The 18,501-nt window shown below is 42.0% G+C and overlaps 1 protein-coding gene across 4 annotated transcripts in view; it reads left to right on the plus strand.

The window, feature by feature from the left end:
* LOC119436536 (spectrin alpha chain-like) overlaps positions 1–18,501 on the plus strand; it is a 145,105-nt gene that overhangs the window by 95,753 nt on the left and 30,851 nt on the right. For all 4 annotated transcript variants that reach the window (XM_037703406.2, XM_049658460.1, XM_049658464.1 and 1 more), the window contains 6 exons: positions 3,533–3,681; positions 5,038–5,227; positions 6,244–6,347; positions 7,135–7,297; positions 12,079–12,348; positions 13,489–13,802. In XM_037703406.2, the coding sequence (XP_037559334.1) occupies positions 3,533–3,681; positions 5,038–5,227; positions 6,244–6,347; positions 7,135–7,297; positions 12,079–12,348; positions 13,489–13,802 (1,190 nt within the window). The remainder of the gene's footprint in view (positions 1–3,532; positions 3,682–5,037; positions 5,228–6,243; positions 6,348–7,134; positions 7,298–12,078; positions 12,349–13,488; positions 13,803–18,501) is intronic.

Here is an 18,501-nt window from a genome sequence, read left to right on the forward strand (position 1 = left end):
ATTCAGGACATTATCTGTTAATGTTTCTTTTTCTGCTGCTGCTTTTATTGTCAGTTAACATTTTAACCAAAGTGGCATGTTTGTTGTCTGGCTTTGTACCACATCTGCACTGCTGGCAGTGTTCACAGCCCTTCCGAGTCTGCACAGCATGACTGGAGTTGTGCCATTTTGCACTGCATTTATGCTGTCAAAACCACCGTGAAACACCTCAGGGTGCTTGCCTCTAAATGCACCTTTTGAAGGACTTTAATTGTGCATTTTTCTTTGTTCTACAAACATCCTAAATGTTTTTATTTCTTTGCACCATTGTGTGTAAATTAACAAGTCACACAAGGTCACATAGTTTTTCCTGTTTTAAATGAGTATCTACAGTCTGGTTTTATATAGCCATGACAATTCTTTAGCTTTGTATGTTAGCTATGGTTTTTCACACCATAATTATAACATAGATAGACAATTGGCATAAAACTTCAATATGTTGCAGTGTTGCAGTACAAATGTACCTGCTGACTTGAAATGGCCTATATTCTTATTTCTTTGTTTTAGAAAATGATTTTTAATGTGGCATCCTTTTTGGAAAAATTGTTATCACACTGCAAACCTCTTACCATTATTAGTATCAAACATTTAAAGCACATGAATCCTTCAGAAGGTGTATTTTGTAACATGCTTTTCTTGTGACATTAACTTTTATATCTGGATATTGCACAAGTTGTGCTTCGAATTTGATGTGTACACAATGTTGAACAAAAATTTTATAGCCATTTTGCAGTTGTATTTTATTTGAATAATTTGACTGACCTTGGCAAAACAAGCTGTTTTCTTTTTGAGACCTAGGCTTGCTTAATGTTTGTTTTATATACACAAAAAGCTGTTTTTTCCGGCCTTTGTATTGGAATAGCAGAGCCCAATTGCCCCGCTCTCGTTATGGAAGTGTGTAATCCAGTTGGGTGTTTGGGGAGACACTAACAGTAAATAAGTCCAGCTAAAGTCATAGATTGTGTTCCTGAAAAATCTCGGTATTTCTGTGCCAAAAGCTGGATTAGTTGAAGATTGCACATCTCTTCAGCTATGCCTTTTAAATCTTTCATAAATGGTGCACATGTACATAGCCTATTCTACATCAACACATTGCAGGTATCCTGCACTGCACAGATGGTCTTGGAGCTCATGCTCTGCTACCCGGGATTGATCAGAGGGCAGTGCAAAAAAAAAAAAAGGCAACACACTCCCACAACTAGTGTTTACAGACCAGGGCCAGTATTTTGTAGCGATGCCTTTAATGTCATAATGTCTTTTCGCACTTATCCTGCTTTGTCAGTGGTCGGAGCAACGGTCCGCTCGCGTTATCAACGTTGATATCGTGAGCGGACCGTCGCTCTGACCACTGACCAAGCGCGATAAGCGCGAAAAGGCATTATTACTTTAAAGGCATCGCTACAAAATACCGGACCAGTGCTAAAAGCTTGAGTGCATCCTTCTGTGGGAGAATCCGATATAATTGGCAAACTGCATTTGCATCATTCAAATGCAGTGCAATCTGCTTTTTACTGTGCTGTGCAGTTATGAAGTCAGAACTTCGCCATCTCTGTAAAACCATGTCACATAGCATTGCAATTCTGATACAGTAGACTTTCATTAATTAGATTTTTGTTTAATTCGATCCCAACTGAAGGTCCTGGCCAGTGCTCATACATTTCTAAGGGCCCATACTTTCGTTATTTTGAGCCTAAAATTGGCCTTCGCTGGATATTTCAAACTTGGCTAGTCATCACACACGTGGCTCGACCCCAGTGGTGACTGCAGTAGTGGCAGCATCCGTCTTGGCAGCACTTAAGGTACAGGGAATGCGTTGAACACACACATGTCATCTCCCGTCGAAAATGCCTATTTTCGGCCTGCCCTAGGAAGATTTTCAAGCAGTGACCGTAGCTTACAATGTCTGAGTACAGTATTTATCTGATTCTAATAGGTGCCTCCCCCCCCCCCCCCCCCCCCCAGAAAATTGGGCTGAAAATTGCCTGCACTGTGTAATCTGATCAGAAACCAAAACTGCCTCCACTACGTTCGTACGTTTTACCGCAAGATACAGCTGTATTGCGGCGAAGCTGACTTTAAGAATCAGTGCAGTTAAGCTAACTTTAGAGAACTGGCCACCATTGTGCAACACGTATATATTTCTTGCTAAAAAAATCTGGTGCGTGCTAAATTTCTTTGTTTAGGAGCTTTAATGTAATTTCTACGGCAATTTTCTACTTTGAACACATAGAACGTTGGCAGGGCATATTAGACTCTGTCAAATATTGCCGAATGAATGGGTGGTGTGTTGGCATTTGCGCATCTTGTTGGTTTCGACCCTCCGGATAATTCGATCAATTTCGTTTCCCATCAGGGTCGAAATAACGGAAGTCAACTGTATAGTATGTTGACGCCAATATATTCGATTGACCTTTCTTGTTCTTTAAAAAAAAATATTCAAAATTTTTATTAACAATATTCAAAAAATTAAATTTATGCTATTTGACAACTAATTTGTACATATGATAAGGCCAGCAGAAGTTAAGCAGGGTTGTTATTCATTACTGGATCAAGATCATGCTTTGTAGAATCATTTATATTGGCATATCCACTGAGATGTATCCCCACTTTTGAAACTCATTCAGCCAGAACGTGTAGTTAAGTTTCTGCAGGAATGCAAAGTCTGCTTTAGAGTCCTTGATTCTGACCCAGGTTTGATCCAATGATCGATTAACCTTTCCAGGCCTTTATTGGCTGGCTGGAGGACGGAGACCCATTCTGAGTGACTAGGTGTAATTTTCAATTAATTAAAAGTAAGATGATTGGGAATACATTCATTAGTTAAAATCAATTATTTTTTGCATGATTGTGTGAGACATGGAGTAAGACAGCTCACAGTTTGTGCTGCTGCCTGGTTGCGAATAAGTAGCGCGATTAATAACTGAAAATAACATTCTTGCGAGGACTGACAATGTTAGCCATTATTAAGGGTGAGCTTTCTTGGATATCAATTCTAAGGAATGTCATGAACATGCATTGCAAGCCAAAGCATGAATAAGTAGGGTTATTTTACTGCTAAGCAGTCATGAACTCGGAAGCAGGCTACCTGTGTAATACCGCGCGCTAACATGTTTGCTGTAGGCGAATAGATGACTGGTGTCAGCAGGAGCTATGTTGGCCAGGGTTGGTTTCGCATTTTAAAGTGCAACTGCTCTGTAAATGCAGAATGAGTCATGTTTGTTAGTCTTTTCATTTACAGAAGCTCTGTTATGGGCAACAGTGGCACATTTGTTTTGGAACACTTATCTCCAACTATGACTTTAGTTGGACTTAATTTTTGCCGTATATGTCCCTATAAAACATTAATGAACTTTAGGATTGCTTTTCTTGTGATTTTTCACACTAGCACGTTTTGTTGTTGCAAAAAGTAGTTTGTGTAGTTACTACATGTACTTTTGTTGTTTGTCTGACTAAACTATTACTGCAGCATCTGATGGAAACAATATTTCTGCAGGAGCACCGCACCGAAATAGATGCTCGTGCCGGAACTTTCCAGGCCTTCGAGATGTTTGGACAACAACTGCTTCAGAATGGCCACTATGCCAGTGTTGAGATTCAGCAGAAACTTGACATGATGACTGAAGCTCGTAAGGAATTAGAAAAGTAAGTAGTGCCTCCAGATGGGCTTGCCTTTTGTTTTACAGAGAGGTTGTAGCAGTCGGTCACAAGCATTTCTCATTAGAGCAGAGCTTGATTACATGCACATACAGTGAATGACCAATTTTTCGTGCATGCCTGATAATTCAGACACTTCGTGTTACCACCAGGTGCCCCATAGAGTCAGTGTATAAGTACGTCTGAAATTTTGGACCCTGAAACCCTTCGTCGTCCAATTTTTCAAACTTTTTGTAGGAACTGCAGGTCCAAAACGGCATTAATCGAAGCCACCACACTGCCATTTCTATTATATCACAGCCTCAAACCAACACTCTTGCATGCCAATCTGCTGGAAACTGTAGCCAGCCGTAACCACCGCTGCCATCGTACGCTCTGCAATGCTAGGCTTAGCTGCTTAAACGTTTGCTACCAAGCTTCCAGCTTTTTGGTGCTGTGTTTTTCATTGAAAGGATTCGCTGCTGTCAGCATGATGTTAACTCTGCCATCATCTTCGCCAGTGGCTTCGAAGCACGGGAAGTACAGCAAGGGTCTAAGAAATTATTGTATAGTGCCGTTTACCAAAAGTCAGCTTTGCCCCAATACAGTAATGTTACGCGGTCAAGCATACGCAATGTATTGCGGTGAAACATGTATAGTGGAAAGGGGCTACTGTCATGGGACATTCTATGTGCTCCTTTATTATACTTGTGTGCACCCACCATCTCCTTTCACAGTACGAGCACTGAGACCCCTAATAATTGTACTGGCATGCCTTTAAAGCAGTTATTTTGCATGTGACTGGAGATTTGAGGACAGTACAAGGCATGCTTTTTTTGGTTTCGCGGCCCCTAGGGAGTCCGAAAAATAAGACGTGTGTGTTGAACGGGTCATAAAATAATGGCAGGGGTGCCCAGCCATAAAATTTATATGCATGTAAAATTGATGTAGCTTATTAGCTTCCACAGTATTCATCGGAACTTAAGTCAGAAAAATTTCTCCTTTTATTGTGCACTTATACCAACAAAAACACTTTTTGGCAACAGTACTATCTGGCAAGCTTGCATCAGTTATGTGTGGTACATTGCGTGACATGAGTGCAGTGTGCAGAGGAAATTAAGCATATATGTTTGGAAGCCTTCTGATGACATTTTTTTATTGGTCACCTGCTGGGCATTGCTAATGGCTGCTTTGTCCTAATTCTCACTTTGCCAGAAGTGTGCTAATAAAAGCAAGGCCACGGTACTGCACCAAGAAAATTACTAAATAACGGTCCTGATGTATTAGTAGATGGCTCATTTTTATGTCTTGTGTCTAATCCTTGTCAAGAGGAATGAAGACGAGTTTTGTACTTTTCTTGTTTAGAGCTTGGATTGCACGGCGAGTTAAGGTTGACCAGTGTCTGGATCTCCAGCTCTTTTATCGGGATTGTGAGCAAGCTGAGAATTGGATGGCCAGCCGTGAAGCCTTCTTGGGATCCGATGATATGGGTGGAGACAATGTGGAAGCCCTGATCAAAAAACATGAAGACTTTGATAAGGCCATCAGTGCACAGGTGAGGTTCTGCTCACTGCTAAGAATAGAACTGCAATGACATTGGAGGGATGCTCAAGCTTCTGTGTGTGTTAGCTTTTTATCTTTGCGCTCATAATGTTCACACATGGTGGCATTCGCATTTTTCATTCTTGTCACAGCTGTAGGAAAGTAAGCCAGTTGCTGACAGAAATGAAAATTTTTTTAAGCATCTGTTTTGGTACTAAGAAAGAATCTGAATTATACACATATTAGTCAGTTTTGCTGCTTCACCTGTTATGCGATAATTGGATACTTGTATAACATCCAGATAGTTTTTAAAGCCCTTCAACTTGATGGTGTGGCTTCATAGTATTTTACTGCCAATATGAGGCACAATCCAAAGCTCCTGCTTGCAAGTATTTTCAACTTGATTTTTTTTATTTTTTTTGCACATATCACACTGCATAGTGGCCTTGCTATGTAGTATTTGCAAGAACAAAATGAAACAGAAAAATGTGAAAAAAGAATGTACAGTGCTAAAACATTCAAATAAGGAGTATTCAAAAACTACTACAATGCGTTTTTTTCCAGGTTCACTTGAATTCGTAACAGCAGCCTAATTCAGAATCCAAAAGATACACTTGGGACTACTCCATGTTTAAAAACCAGCTGCAGAGCTGTTGCATGTCCCACTTCCATGTAATTAAATGCAAAAGATGTTGTTGTGCGTTGCTATTCATTACTGTTCATTGCTCTGCACATTTCAATTTTTGAGCACTGTACATATGACTAAGAAAGTTATGCGAGTTTGGAAGCACTTTTTTCCTCCTGGCCTTGGCATACACTTTGGAAAATGAGGTGTGCACTGAATTATCACTGCATACTGTGCCATTCAAATCCAGGATGCCCACATTGCCCATAAAGAAATGGTTTTCATGACTCCAGCAATTCTTGAAACTTTCAGCTGACATTACATAAGCTTAGCTGACTTGCGAAATATACTTGTCTTTGTGGATGTTTATGGGTGTACAACAAAGCATTTGAAATGTATTTTAGGAGGAGAAAATAGCTGCTCTGGCTGCTCTTGCTGACAAGCTGGTGAGTTCTGACCATTATGCAGCCAATGACATCAAGGACAAGAAAGATCAGGTGCTGAACAGGTAAATGGCCTTTGTCTTCAAAAACCGTTAGCAATTTAACTCCGTCATTTAAAAGCCAGCAGTACATTAGTGCGCTCTGCAATGTGCAGTTGTGCCAGCTATTGAGGGTTCACTGTCTGCTTCAGGTGCATACAAGAAAATCTACCTTTGCACTGTAGCCTCTCTCTCTCTCTCTCTCTCTCTCTCTCTCTCTCTCTCTCTCTCTCTCTCTCTCTTGTGTGTGTGTGTGTGTGTGTGTGTGTGTGTGTGTGTGTGTGTGTGTGTGTGTGTGTGTGTGTGTGTGTTTAATCGTTTATTCTGATCTATGGGATCCATCAGACTGAAATCGTACTGTCCCCATTTCAATATAAAGTTTTCTCACATCTTGTGCATTGTCATTTCATACAAAGCTCCCTCTTATATCTTTAAAGAAGTGCCGTGTATTCTTGTGCAAGGAACTACACCTCATGTTTCGGGTGCTTTGGTAATGATCTGCACATTTGCCTTGCCACTGCACTATAGATGGACACTTCACATGCAGTGCAATGTTTGTGCAAGCATCAAAGCTCTGCTTCACATTTGGACAGTGCACATGACTGAAGATTCAGAAAATAAAATTGCAGTCTACTTGAAGCCTTCTGTTATTTGACAGTTCAGATGTCCCAGTGGGGAGGCAAAAAGTGAATGAATGTGTTGCTGTACTCTTTGTGACAAAAGCTACCTTGTATATAAAGTTGCAATACACTCTTAGTGCTTTAAACCTTAATATTTGTGCATCATAAAATTCACTACTGATATCTTTTTGCAGATGGAAGCACCTCAAGGAAGCCTTGATTGAGAAGCGATCCAAGCTTGGAGAGTCTCAGACCCTGCAGCAGTTCAGCAGAGATGCTGATGAGATCGAAAACTGGATTGCAGAGAAACTGCAAATGGCAATGGATGAATCCTACAAAGACCCAGCTAACATTCAGGTGAGCTTTGAGCCTTGCATACAGTGGTAGGTAACGACAACAAAAAGCAAAGCATATATGATGCTTACTAATGGTTACATCTGTTGCTACAGAGGCACTTCCTAGTAAGAGAGAATTAAGGGTAGGATTTACAATTTTGAAGGAAATAGTGGGGAACATCTGTGGATTTTTCAGCAGTAATGAAAAGGTAGGTAAATAGGTTCTACAGGTCCACAAGTACAAATTAAAGGTAGTACCAGCCTAGGCACTGTCTAGCCATGATGAATAAGTAAAAAGGTTCTATCGAAGCATTCAGTCAGAAGTGAGAAAGCTCAAAACGCAGTGTACTGTAGTCATGGGCAGTTTCATTGCAAACTTAGGGAGAAGGTAGCCTCAAGGCTGGGCACTTTGCAGCTACGGTATTCATTCTAGAAAAAGTAGAGGTTGTAGCACAAGGATGTGAAGTTGGGCTAAATGGCATGTGGCAAGTCCACCCCAGCCATAGCGCTACCAACTCCCCGACAAAAGGATAGCCTGAAAGTAGGTAGTGTGAAATTGGAGATGGAAAATCTGCCTGTTTTATCCCAAACTGTTAGAAGAACAAGCATTGCGATTTCCCAATATTGGAAAAGGCCTTGTGACCTTCACAGTGTGACAAAGGTGGCACTGTGGTAATCACATCTTCATCCAAAAATAGTGTGCTTTAACAACCAGGCACTTCTGATTATCTCACTGGAAGAAAGCTTGCTGCCCCTATTTAGCATTTTAGCACTAGCAGGTAAGAACAAAAGGGAGAAGCAGACTCCATGGGGCACTTAATTTCACCCGTTTTTTCTTTGGAAGTTTGAGCACACATATACCATACATAATACAGTAAAAGCTCGTTAATTCGACCCTCGTTAATTCGGAAAATCGGTTAATTCAGACACGTCCTTTGGTCCCGGCAGGTGTATGCATTATTTAATGCAATGAAACTTGTTAATTCGGATGTATCTGGCCGCACATTGGTTAATTCGGACAACTCTCGGAGCTCGGCGAGCGCAAAGCACCGCAAATGTGCGACGCAAACGAGCCATAATGGCGTTAGCGTCCACCGAAGCGAAGCGACGGAGTTTGCATCACCATAGCCATCAGTGGAAATCGCACGGGAATGACAGCAACGCCAGAACGCTTCGTGCCTATTTGAGCCTTTAAAGCTTTTCTTCTTGCATTTGCCAGCGCGCATAGCACCGTATTGGCCGCGTACCTTCACAGCTGCGTAGTCGCCATCCATGATCGCGTTGATAGCGGCCGCGGTTTCGTCCGTAGCAGTTGCGGCAAAAAGTAGTTTCGTTTTGACTCGGTATGCACATCGGCCGCGGGCCTTCATAGCCGAGTAGTCGCCATCCATGATCGCGCCGATAACGACCGCAGTTTCGTCCGCAGTGGCAGCAAACTGTAGTTTCGTTTTGACTAGATGCGTGCGTCGACCACGCACCTTCCAAACCGCAAGGTCACCGTGCATGATCGCGTTGACAGCGGTCGCGGTTGCGGCAAACATTAGTTTCGTTTTTACTCAGTGCAAAGCTGTCGAGGATGTGGGTTCTCACACATGCTCTTGGGACAAAGGAACGATAACACAGTAGTGCAAACAATCAAAAGGGCATTTATTGCACCTCTCGTACACTAATGCACACTAGCCGAATTACAACCAATAGGAACATTCACATGGGCGCGCGACAAATCAAGGAAGTCCGACTCACCGCGACACGATAGCGAGCGAATATGTTCGCCCCATGCTATGACACCATAGCCTAGTCGTTCACGTGTACAGTCACGCGAACGGTGGCGCGCTCGAACGATCCGTGTTCGTCCATACCGGTGTCCTGCTCTTGCCTCGCGCGGCGGTCGCGCGAAGCGGGCCGGCGCACACGCGAAGCGTTCGTGCGTGTTGGCCGCCGATCCCAAGCCCAAGAGAGAGCGCCTTCGAGACCTTTTTCTCTCAATTCACCCCGCCGTTCGGTGGCGTTAGCGTCGCGGCACTCGCGCCATCTCTCGCAATGCGCCGCAACTTCGCCGCCGTAAAGCTACGCGGCGAAGCCGTATTACGGGAGCCATGCGGGGAAAACATCAGGGGACGCGTGAGAGTCGCGCATCCCCACAAGGATGAAAAGCACTGTTGACATCGCAATGGGCGGCGACCCGGCGACATTGGCGAAAACATAATCCGGATGTGCACGCACTAGTGAAAAGCGCGTCTCAGATGAAGACGCGCGCCGCAGCCGCGCTGTGAAGGAAGTCGCGAGACCCTTGCCGCTGCGAACTCTAATCAGTCACGAGATGACGAGAATTGCAGCTTCCGCATTGCGTTTGTGCAAAATAGAAACAGAATTTGCCGTTTCATACTGTAAATAAGAATGTGTTGACGTAGTAAGCATTTGTTTGTTTTCTTGATACCTTCGATAATTCTTTCTGATACCTTTGGTAATTCGACATTCGGTTAATTCGGCCATTTTTTTTCGGTCCCGTGAAATCCGAATTAAACAGCTTTTACTGTAGCATCACTCCTGCTCAAAACATCATTCCAGTACCGTTCTAGCAGGCGCCATAGGGTATGTGGAACATCTTGTGCTGTCTGCTGAGAGTGTATGGGCACTAAGGTACAGAAAACATAACCAAATACACAAGTGATATCTAGTCACTCATTTCTAAGCTTACATGCCTAAGTTATGATATAGCTAGTGGAGGTCCTGTGATCTAATCTTGCAATGGAGCTCTCTCCCTATTTATAGTGGACCCACTGTGGTCAAAGGTGGTAGGTGCAAATTGGCATCCCTCTGTCTTGCTGCCAGAGTCTCTTCACGCCATTTCTGGACCCTACGTGTAGAACGCGGGGGCGCCATAGCCGAGCGACCGTCCAATTTTTGCAACAAATTGCACACTTGTAAGCCTTTTAACTCCTGACTAGCACAGGTTTGAGTGTGAATTGTACCTACTATGGCTGAGAGAGCTCTCTCATATGTGACTACTCCCACTCAGATCGACAAATGTGCTGCCGAGCTATGCCTCTGAACGTCGAGCAAAAGGCCAAGTTTAACTCCGATTGCATAATGTGTTTTGCAACAGCACCACCATCTGTGCACGCGATTCCATGCATGATTAAGTAATGGCTTCTTTCCTCTATACAACAATACCAAAATAAAGCGCATGGGTAGTACGGTTGCAAAGGTATCGGCAATAATAGTATTACAGTCGAATCTCGTTAATTCGAACATGCTTAATTCGTACTTGTTGTTTATTCGAACTGACACTGTGGTCCCTTTAAAGTTGTGTATTCCAATGGGTGAAAACGCCCAGTAATTCGAACGCGCAAGCATGTGCAATGGTTAATTCGAACATTCCGCACTCCAACAATGCTCTTAGCAGCATGCGAAATCACTCGGCGAGCAGCGCCTCCCACCAGCATTGCTCTGACGCCCCCCCCCCCATAGAAGAAAAGCTTAACGACGCGCGTGAAAAAAGAAGAAAAAGAGAACTTTTGGGAGTTGTCAAAGTATGCATAAGCATTGTAGCACTTACTCATCTTCACGTAGCCCGGTGTAATTATCAGTGTTACGACTCTTGATTTGACCAGTACAAACTACAGCGCTGCTGCAGCGCGAACTGGTGTGGACGGCGGCACAAGGTGCATTGATAACGCAAGCAAAGTACTGCAGGTAGCGGTGCCATGTCCGCTAATGACATTCCAATCATAAGGTGTTATCGCTCTTTAGCGCCTTGTCCATCCATGTCGAACCATTATGAACTGTGATCAAAGGACTCCGGTGGCGGCACAGACCGATTAAACATACCCTGGCACCGCCACGCGGATCGTATCTTGAAAGCGATCTGCGAAGCGGAGAGTGCCAACTGCTGATAGCTCCGCGCACTGTGTTTTCGCCGCTTCGTTTGCGTTGAAGCGCCAGGCAGCGCAAAGGTAAAGTCGCTTGCTGCTGCGAACCCGTATCTTGAAAGCGGTCATCTTACAGGTTGGGCAGACGGACGAACACGCGGACAGTTTCCTTGTTGGGTAACTATAAAAATGCCTACGCATTTAAATACCTCTCAAATATCAAGGTCGCCATTTCTGCGTTACGCCGCAATGCCCCAGCCACATTTTTTTATTTCAGTTAACTACTTTACCTCACGTATTGCTGTTTGGGAAGTGTAACCGGTCAGTTTTCAAGATGTATTCGCTTAAAATGAATTTCCAGTAGGACACCGATTTTGAGATATTATTTCTTGAAGTGTGGGATGAAATACATGGGCGTCCCAGTTACTTTTGTGCTTTGATGCATGAAAGAGCATTTTGGTAAAAAGTGGAACAGTGACGGCGAGTTTGATGGCACATATCTCCAAATTGGTGTTATTCTTGAAATTCATTCCAAGTGGATATGCCTTGCAAACTCACCGGCTACGATTAATAAATTGCAGTATGTGCTGTGAGGTAATTAAGAAGCTAATTAGTTGAAATAGTGTTTCAATTATTTATTTTTTTTGCGAGTAATGTGTGCCTCTGAAAAATCCAGCCTGGCAACATATTACCTGCAACAGGCATTTTTTTTTTTTTTTTGATTCTGTAAAACCTAAAATGATCACCCATATATCAACAGTCACATAACTTCCACATTCAGGGAGAGCTTTCAAGGGGTAAGAAAATTACCTCACGGCCCACAAACCCACAGGGCTGAGCTGCCAATAAATGCAGCAGTGCCATCATAACATATTTATGTGGTTGGTCGTTTTCTCATCATGAGTGTTTTTTTGTTCTTTGTCCGATGCAGAGCAAACACAAGAAGCACCAAGCATTTGAAGCAGAGCTGGCTGCCAATGCTGACCGTATCCAAGCAGTTCTTGCCATGGGTCAAAACCTCATTGACAAGCGCAAGTGTGCTGGCTCTGAAGATGCAGTGCAAGCCCGCCTTGGTTCTATTGCGGACCAATGGGAACACTTGACGACGAAGTCATCGGAGAAGAGCATGAAGCTCAAGGAGGCCAACAAGCAGAGAACATTCAATGCTGCTGTCAAGGACATTGACTTCTGGCTTGGAGAGGTAAATATCATTAAGGTGGAAGTGTGCTTGCAAGTACTATTGTAGCCTTTTAAAGATCGAAAATTTTTGCTTGATTTATAATTTTGTTTGATATCAGTTACAAATTACAAATGTTTACTGTTTTGAAGATGCCTTACAAACAATGGTGACTGCAACTTATTTGGAAAAACTGTGGGAAATAGTGCTGATAAGTATTAACTCCATATTACAGTGAAACCTCGTTGATACGATCCTTCATAATATGTTTTTCTGGATGATACATTTTTTTCCCCCGATAATACGATTTAGTTGGATAATACCTTGGATGATACGATTTTCGGATGATACGCCTTGTTTTCCAGTTCCCGTGAAGATTGTATCAGCGAGATTCCAATGGACTTCATTACTATGTGGCATCATTTATGCATTTCGTATGTTTACTAAAGATATTAATTACAAAAATTAGTGTAGTTTTGGTATTAGCTAACATCGCTCTACATTTGTGCCCACTTCGAGTAATCCGGCTGATGTAAATGAATTGCAATGTCTACCACAGGGGATCTTTAAAAATCATTTTTGAAAGGTCTTGAAACACACAAGCATGTGCACAAAAAGTGAAAGAACAGAAAACAGATAGGACAGTGCTGCAACTTCACTTTTTTTTTTTTTCTAGCTTTTTTTGTGTGTGTGCTCTTTCGCTTCCGGGTCTTTCAAAAATGAATATCAACCAACTTGCCTGACTCGCCGGCGAGTCTTGATGGATCTTTACGAAGTTTGTTTCTATTAAATTAGCCATTTGACATTGCCTGTCTCGCGATTGCTGTTAGAAAAAAAAAAAGAAATGTGTGTTTTTACATGAGCTTTGAATACTCATTTAAAACATTTTAATATATGCACATTGTATCTTTAATTTGCATCCTGTGAATGGGGCTTCACATGGTTTGAACTTTCTTTTTGCACTTATGAAGAGTGTCCAAATATTTGTGATTTAAATTGCCTTTAATGTTTTCAAAATGTGCTGGGGAAAGGTGGAGGACGTATTTGAATGTGCACAGTGCATTAAGGCTTCGTGCAGATGAAATTCTCTCTGGTCACTACAAAATGGTGTATGCAGGCATTCTTAGTTGCATGCATTGATTAATGCCTGCTATTGTACTGTAGGTGGAGTCATTGCTGAAAAGCGAGGACAGTGGCAAAGACCTAGCATCAGTGCAGAACCTGACCAAAAAACACCAGTTGGTTGAAGCAGACATCTTAGCCCATGAAGACAGGGTCAAGGACCTGAATGCGCTTGCGGACTCTTTGGTTGAATCTGGCCAGTTCCATTCGGGACCTATCCAAGAAAAGCGGTCATCAATCAATGAACGCTATGAGCGGTTGCGCACATTGGCTGCCTACCGCCGCTCCCAGCTGCATGAGGCTAATACCCTGCACCAATTCTTCCGCGATATCGCAGATGAAGAGTCCTGGATCAAGTACGTTATTTGGGCATGATCTTGTGCTCCTTCAATGGCTTTTAAAGTGATTGCTGTTATCGACTCTCCCTTGGCTTGAAATTGTGTAGGGCGTAGGGTGATAATAGCAAATGTGATTAGGTGCCAAGGTTTGTGCGCACAGAGGGATGTCACGGGGTCCACGCAGATCAATGACAAGGTTGTCACAATGTTTATCAATCTTGCATGGAGGTTATTATAGTTACATAAGGTTCCTGTAAGGCATTGCAACAGTGATAATCCATTTTAATCATGTATGAGGCCACTATCGTAGCTGCACAAAAGTACCTTGTCATGTGGTTCGTTAAATTGTGCACCTTTCTCAGGAGTTCAGAAAAAATTAGCCTGCAATAGATATCATCTAAACAAAACTGTTCAGATGCTTCTCAATATATTATTTGACTTATGCATTTACATTTTACATTTACATTTAAATCAGTGCTTAGATAATGTTTACTAATTGTAATTAATAAAAAGACTCTTCAAGAAAAAGTGAGTCGCTCAAGATAACAGTGAACAAAATTATGTTGGTTGTGCTTGCGTAGCATGCACCTGCTTTTCCTTGTGTTAAGGTTTGACACAAATTAGGTTAAACACTTTGTATGTGTAGAATAGGGATGTTATTGCCTCTTAAGGTTTTGATTCAACTTTTTTTTATTTTCTTTGCCACTGCTCAAAAGTATAGATTCAGGAGCATCTTTTACATTGTGTCTATTAATCATCTTTGCTTGGTGCATACTTGTTACTTAGCTGATTTTGTATCTAAATTGAAGCATGTGGGTCAAGCATAGCGTAGTGGTTCTCGAGACCGTGTTAGGCTGTTGGTGTGCGTAATCTGGTGCACTGCTGCATGCACTCCAGTGCAAACCAAGCATTGCATGCAAGAAACGCTGTATGCCCAAGTCATCAAAGAAGAGGTTTACTATACCCATTTTCTGGTGACACCAGAACCAATTCCCAATACCGGGCAGCACTGCAAGTGCTAGGCACCACTTTTAGGTTTAAGTTTAGCGAGTGCAGAGGTGTCCAGTAATGCACTTTGTGCTATACTGGACATCTCTGTGCTTGCTCTTTTGGCTGCACTGTGTACAACTGGATGAGCAGGGGCTCGATTCCTATCAACAATGGTTCAGTGGGAACTGCCCACTGTACCTACAGGGTTGAGCAACAGATGAGTGACAGCCCAGCCATCAGTCACCCTGTCCTGCCACGGGAGGAAAGGGAAGAGGGTCAGTAGCAGAATAGATGAATACCTGCTCGAAGACCACGAAGCGCACCACCATCCTTACCCGGGGAAGACATAGGGGGGATGTGGCATCAGAAATTAGTTTTCTTTATTTACATATTTTAATGTCAAAGGTAGCATGATGTGTACTACCAATGCAAAATGTTCTCAGCAGGCAGGATCTTCGAGAAACCTGAATTTTTTAAAGACTGCATGGTAGCGGGAACTTGAAGTAGCGCATGAACTACTATGGTGCAGTCAACATTCTTCTAACCCTTTCACAGATGCATGCCTAAACCACATGGAAATAAGAGTGCTGTTGTAAAGTCTATGCTTTCAAACTTTTGGAACCAATAATTAATTTATAATGAGAATACAACACAGGAAATACAGTAGCAGTTCTTGCAATTTTACTGCCATTTCTGCATGATTGTTTTCAGCTCACATTCGGTGCTCTGCTTTCATGTTGCAACTGGGCGATTCCACGAGAGATCAACACGGGTCCAAAACTTCATATTTTAGATTTCATTAAATATTTTATATTTTGTGCGCATATCACTTGGTAGTACGAAAGTGAACTTGCCTTCTTTGACAAATGGATACTTTAGGAAAAAAAAACATCGAAATTCTTCAGGTGGCAGGCGCCATTTTCATGCACCGGGCATTCTCGCAAATTCACAACAATGTGAAATACAAAATATTACGGCTACAAAGAATGCATTTTCTTGTGTAAAACGTATACGTAAAGAAGAGTCAGCAAGCGTTGTTTGAGGCTTCTGTGCAAAACGGAAGTGTTTTAGAAAAAATTCTTAGTTTGCTACTCTTTTCGAAATTTGCGATATTTACGAATTTTTATCTACTAAACTAATGCATTTAGCCGTTTGAAATTTGGTGGGCTATGAGACCTTAACCTGTTTAACGATTGTATTGAATATTGTTACAGTAGCACAAATTTCTATTTTTACAGTTTGCATCAAATGTGAAGTTTTGACGAAAAGGAACACTATTTAAAAATCAAAATAAAAAAAAACCATCGTTAATTTTTCTCAAAATTTCGTAAACAGCTGTCCACAGACACTGGAAAAAGAACATTAAAAAACATGTTGCATTATTTTGTTTTTAATGACAATATATGTGGTAGAAATGAGCGCTTCGCCGGGATGCAGCAAGGTGCTAAGAAATAGGGGCATCAGGGTAAAAAGAACGTCCATTAGCCTCTGACTTGCCTAAACTTGGCCATGATTGCAACACAAGGGTAATTTTACCCTTATGGTTAATACTTATGCATAAATTACCGTTTAGTACAATACTCATTCTCTTGAATGTGAGTAAAGATACGTCAACAGAGCAACCTTTACATGGCGCATTTTATTTAACAAGTGTGCGTAGCTTGCAACGCAGATAATTGCAGATTTAACGGTGAACTACCTGTGCATGTACACAAGTAACAAAATTTACGGCAGGTAAGTCTCGAAAAGTCTCGTGTTGGTTAGGGCTGATTTAGCTGGCAGCTAGTGCCAGCGGTTGCTGTCTTCTACCGCCTCTTTAAAAAGTGGGTTGAACAGGTGGTAAAAGAGGCGCGACACTTCCTCTCTCCGAAACTTGTGTGTTTTGGAAAACATTACCTGTTCCGCACACTCTTAAGGAAATTGTCGTCTGTGCTAAGCCTCAAGTAGAGCGTTTATGTTTTTATTGAAGTATTGGCAGGCACAGATGAACTGTTTCGCATTAACAGGGAGGGGGGGGTGTTCGCGCAACTAGTTCTTACTCTATCAAACAGGGTATACCTTCGGCGTGACGGATTCCTTAAACCACTCCTGGATGGTGAGGTGATATTCAAAGTGCTGAGAAGTCTTTACATAAGGGGTGATTCATTTCCACTCTTAATTTTTAATCTGCTGCATCATTGCCTGCAAGTCCAACATGTGGCGGTATCCACTGAAACTTGAGAATGAAATGCCTATTGCTGAGCTCCTTAGCTAACATCAATGACTGTCGGCCGAACTTGCTGCCATACAATGCACGGGATAATTGTTGGAGCACCGCTGGCAAATCTGAAAGGATGATAGCGGGCTGAGAACGCGTCCTCAGTTTACAAAGCGCTGCAGTAATGGCGGCTATTTCCACATTTTCAATAAGACCAACAGATCCAGAGGGCCAGATCACACAGATCTGATGAAGCAAATCTAATAAAGCTTGCTCTTAAGAGGAAGCTTTAGCTCGGGCCCAACTTCGATGCCGCCTATTCAAATACATGTAAAACGCAGAAACGATTTTCTGATATAACCACTGGGCCGATTTTACTTAAATTTGTTGCACATGATAGAGAAAGGTAAATTCTAGTGACTGTCGGACACAAAATGTCGATTTCTGGCCTGCATTATTTAACTAGAATTTTCAAGCATTGGTAAGTTTGAAAAAAATAGAAGCACGAAGTTTACAAATTCGTAGCTCTGCACCTATATAAAAGATATCGCAGACCTGTGAAGGGCATCTATTAGAGCATTCAAAGCAGACAAAATTGATATGCCAATTTATTTCTTACGTGAATTTGTTACATTGTTTACAAGGACTTTGCACAAGTTCTACACACAAAATAGTAGTTTATTTTAAAGCCATGTAGAATATAGCAATTTTGCACACTTTAGATTTACTATTCGGTGCAGTTTACAAGATTCTGACATCATGTTTCATTGCTGAGTTAGAGTTGTAAATTTGATAGTTTCGTTTTCTGAAGCTCTGCTATTTTGTCAATTTCATTAAACAGTTGACGACTTCAATAAAAAAATCGCAACCAACAGCCACTGGAGTTTCACTTTTCTTTTAACTGCAGCAAACGTCATCAAATGTGGTGCAGTGGTTGCCGAGAAAAACGAATTGTCGTTTTACATGTATTTAGATAGGAGCACCCAAGCTAAAGCTTCCTCTTAAGGCGGCGGCCACACCGCCAGCAAGTTTCAACGTATTTCGCTTTACCACTGTTTGCCACCGCCTCCCACGGACCCACTCCCCATTCTACTACACTCTACCAACTCGTTCAAATAAGACGATTTTTAGAAGAGCATCATCTGAAAGCACTAACAAAATATGGGCGCGAATGATGGCCCAGTAGCACAATTTACGTCGGAAAGTTAGGCATTCGAGAACTGCGTGCTTGCAATCATAATACTAGTTTACCAAAACTGCCCTTGTGTTGCAATCATGGCCAAGTTTAGGCAAGTCAGAGGCTAATGGACGTTCTTTTTACCCTGATGCCCCTATTTCTTAGCACCTTGCTGCATCCCGGCGAAGCGCTCATATCTACCACATATATTGTCATTAAAAACAAAATAATGCAACATGTTTTTTAATGTTCTTTTTCCAGTGTCTGTGGACAGCTGTTTACGAAATTTTGAGAAAAATTAACGATGGGTTTTTTTTTTTTATTTTGATTTTTAAATAGTGTTCCTTTTCGTC

This window comes from Dermacentor silvarum, chromosome 1 (assembly GCF_013339745.2).
Source record: "Dermacentor silvarum isolate Dsil-2018 chromosome 1, BIME_Dsil_1.4, whole genome shotgun sequence".
Lineage (NCBI taxonomy): Eukaryota > Metazoa > Arthropoda > Arachnida > Ixodida > Ixodidae > Dermacentor > Dermacentor silvarum.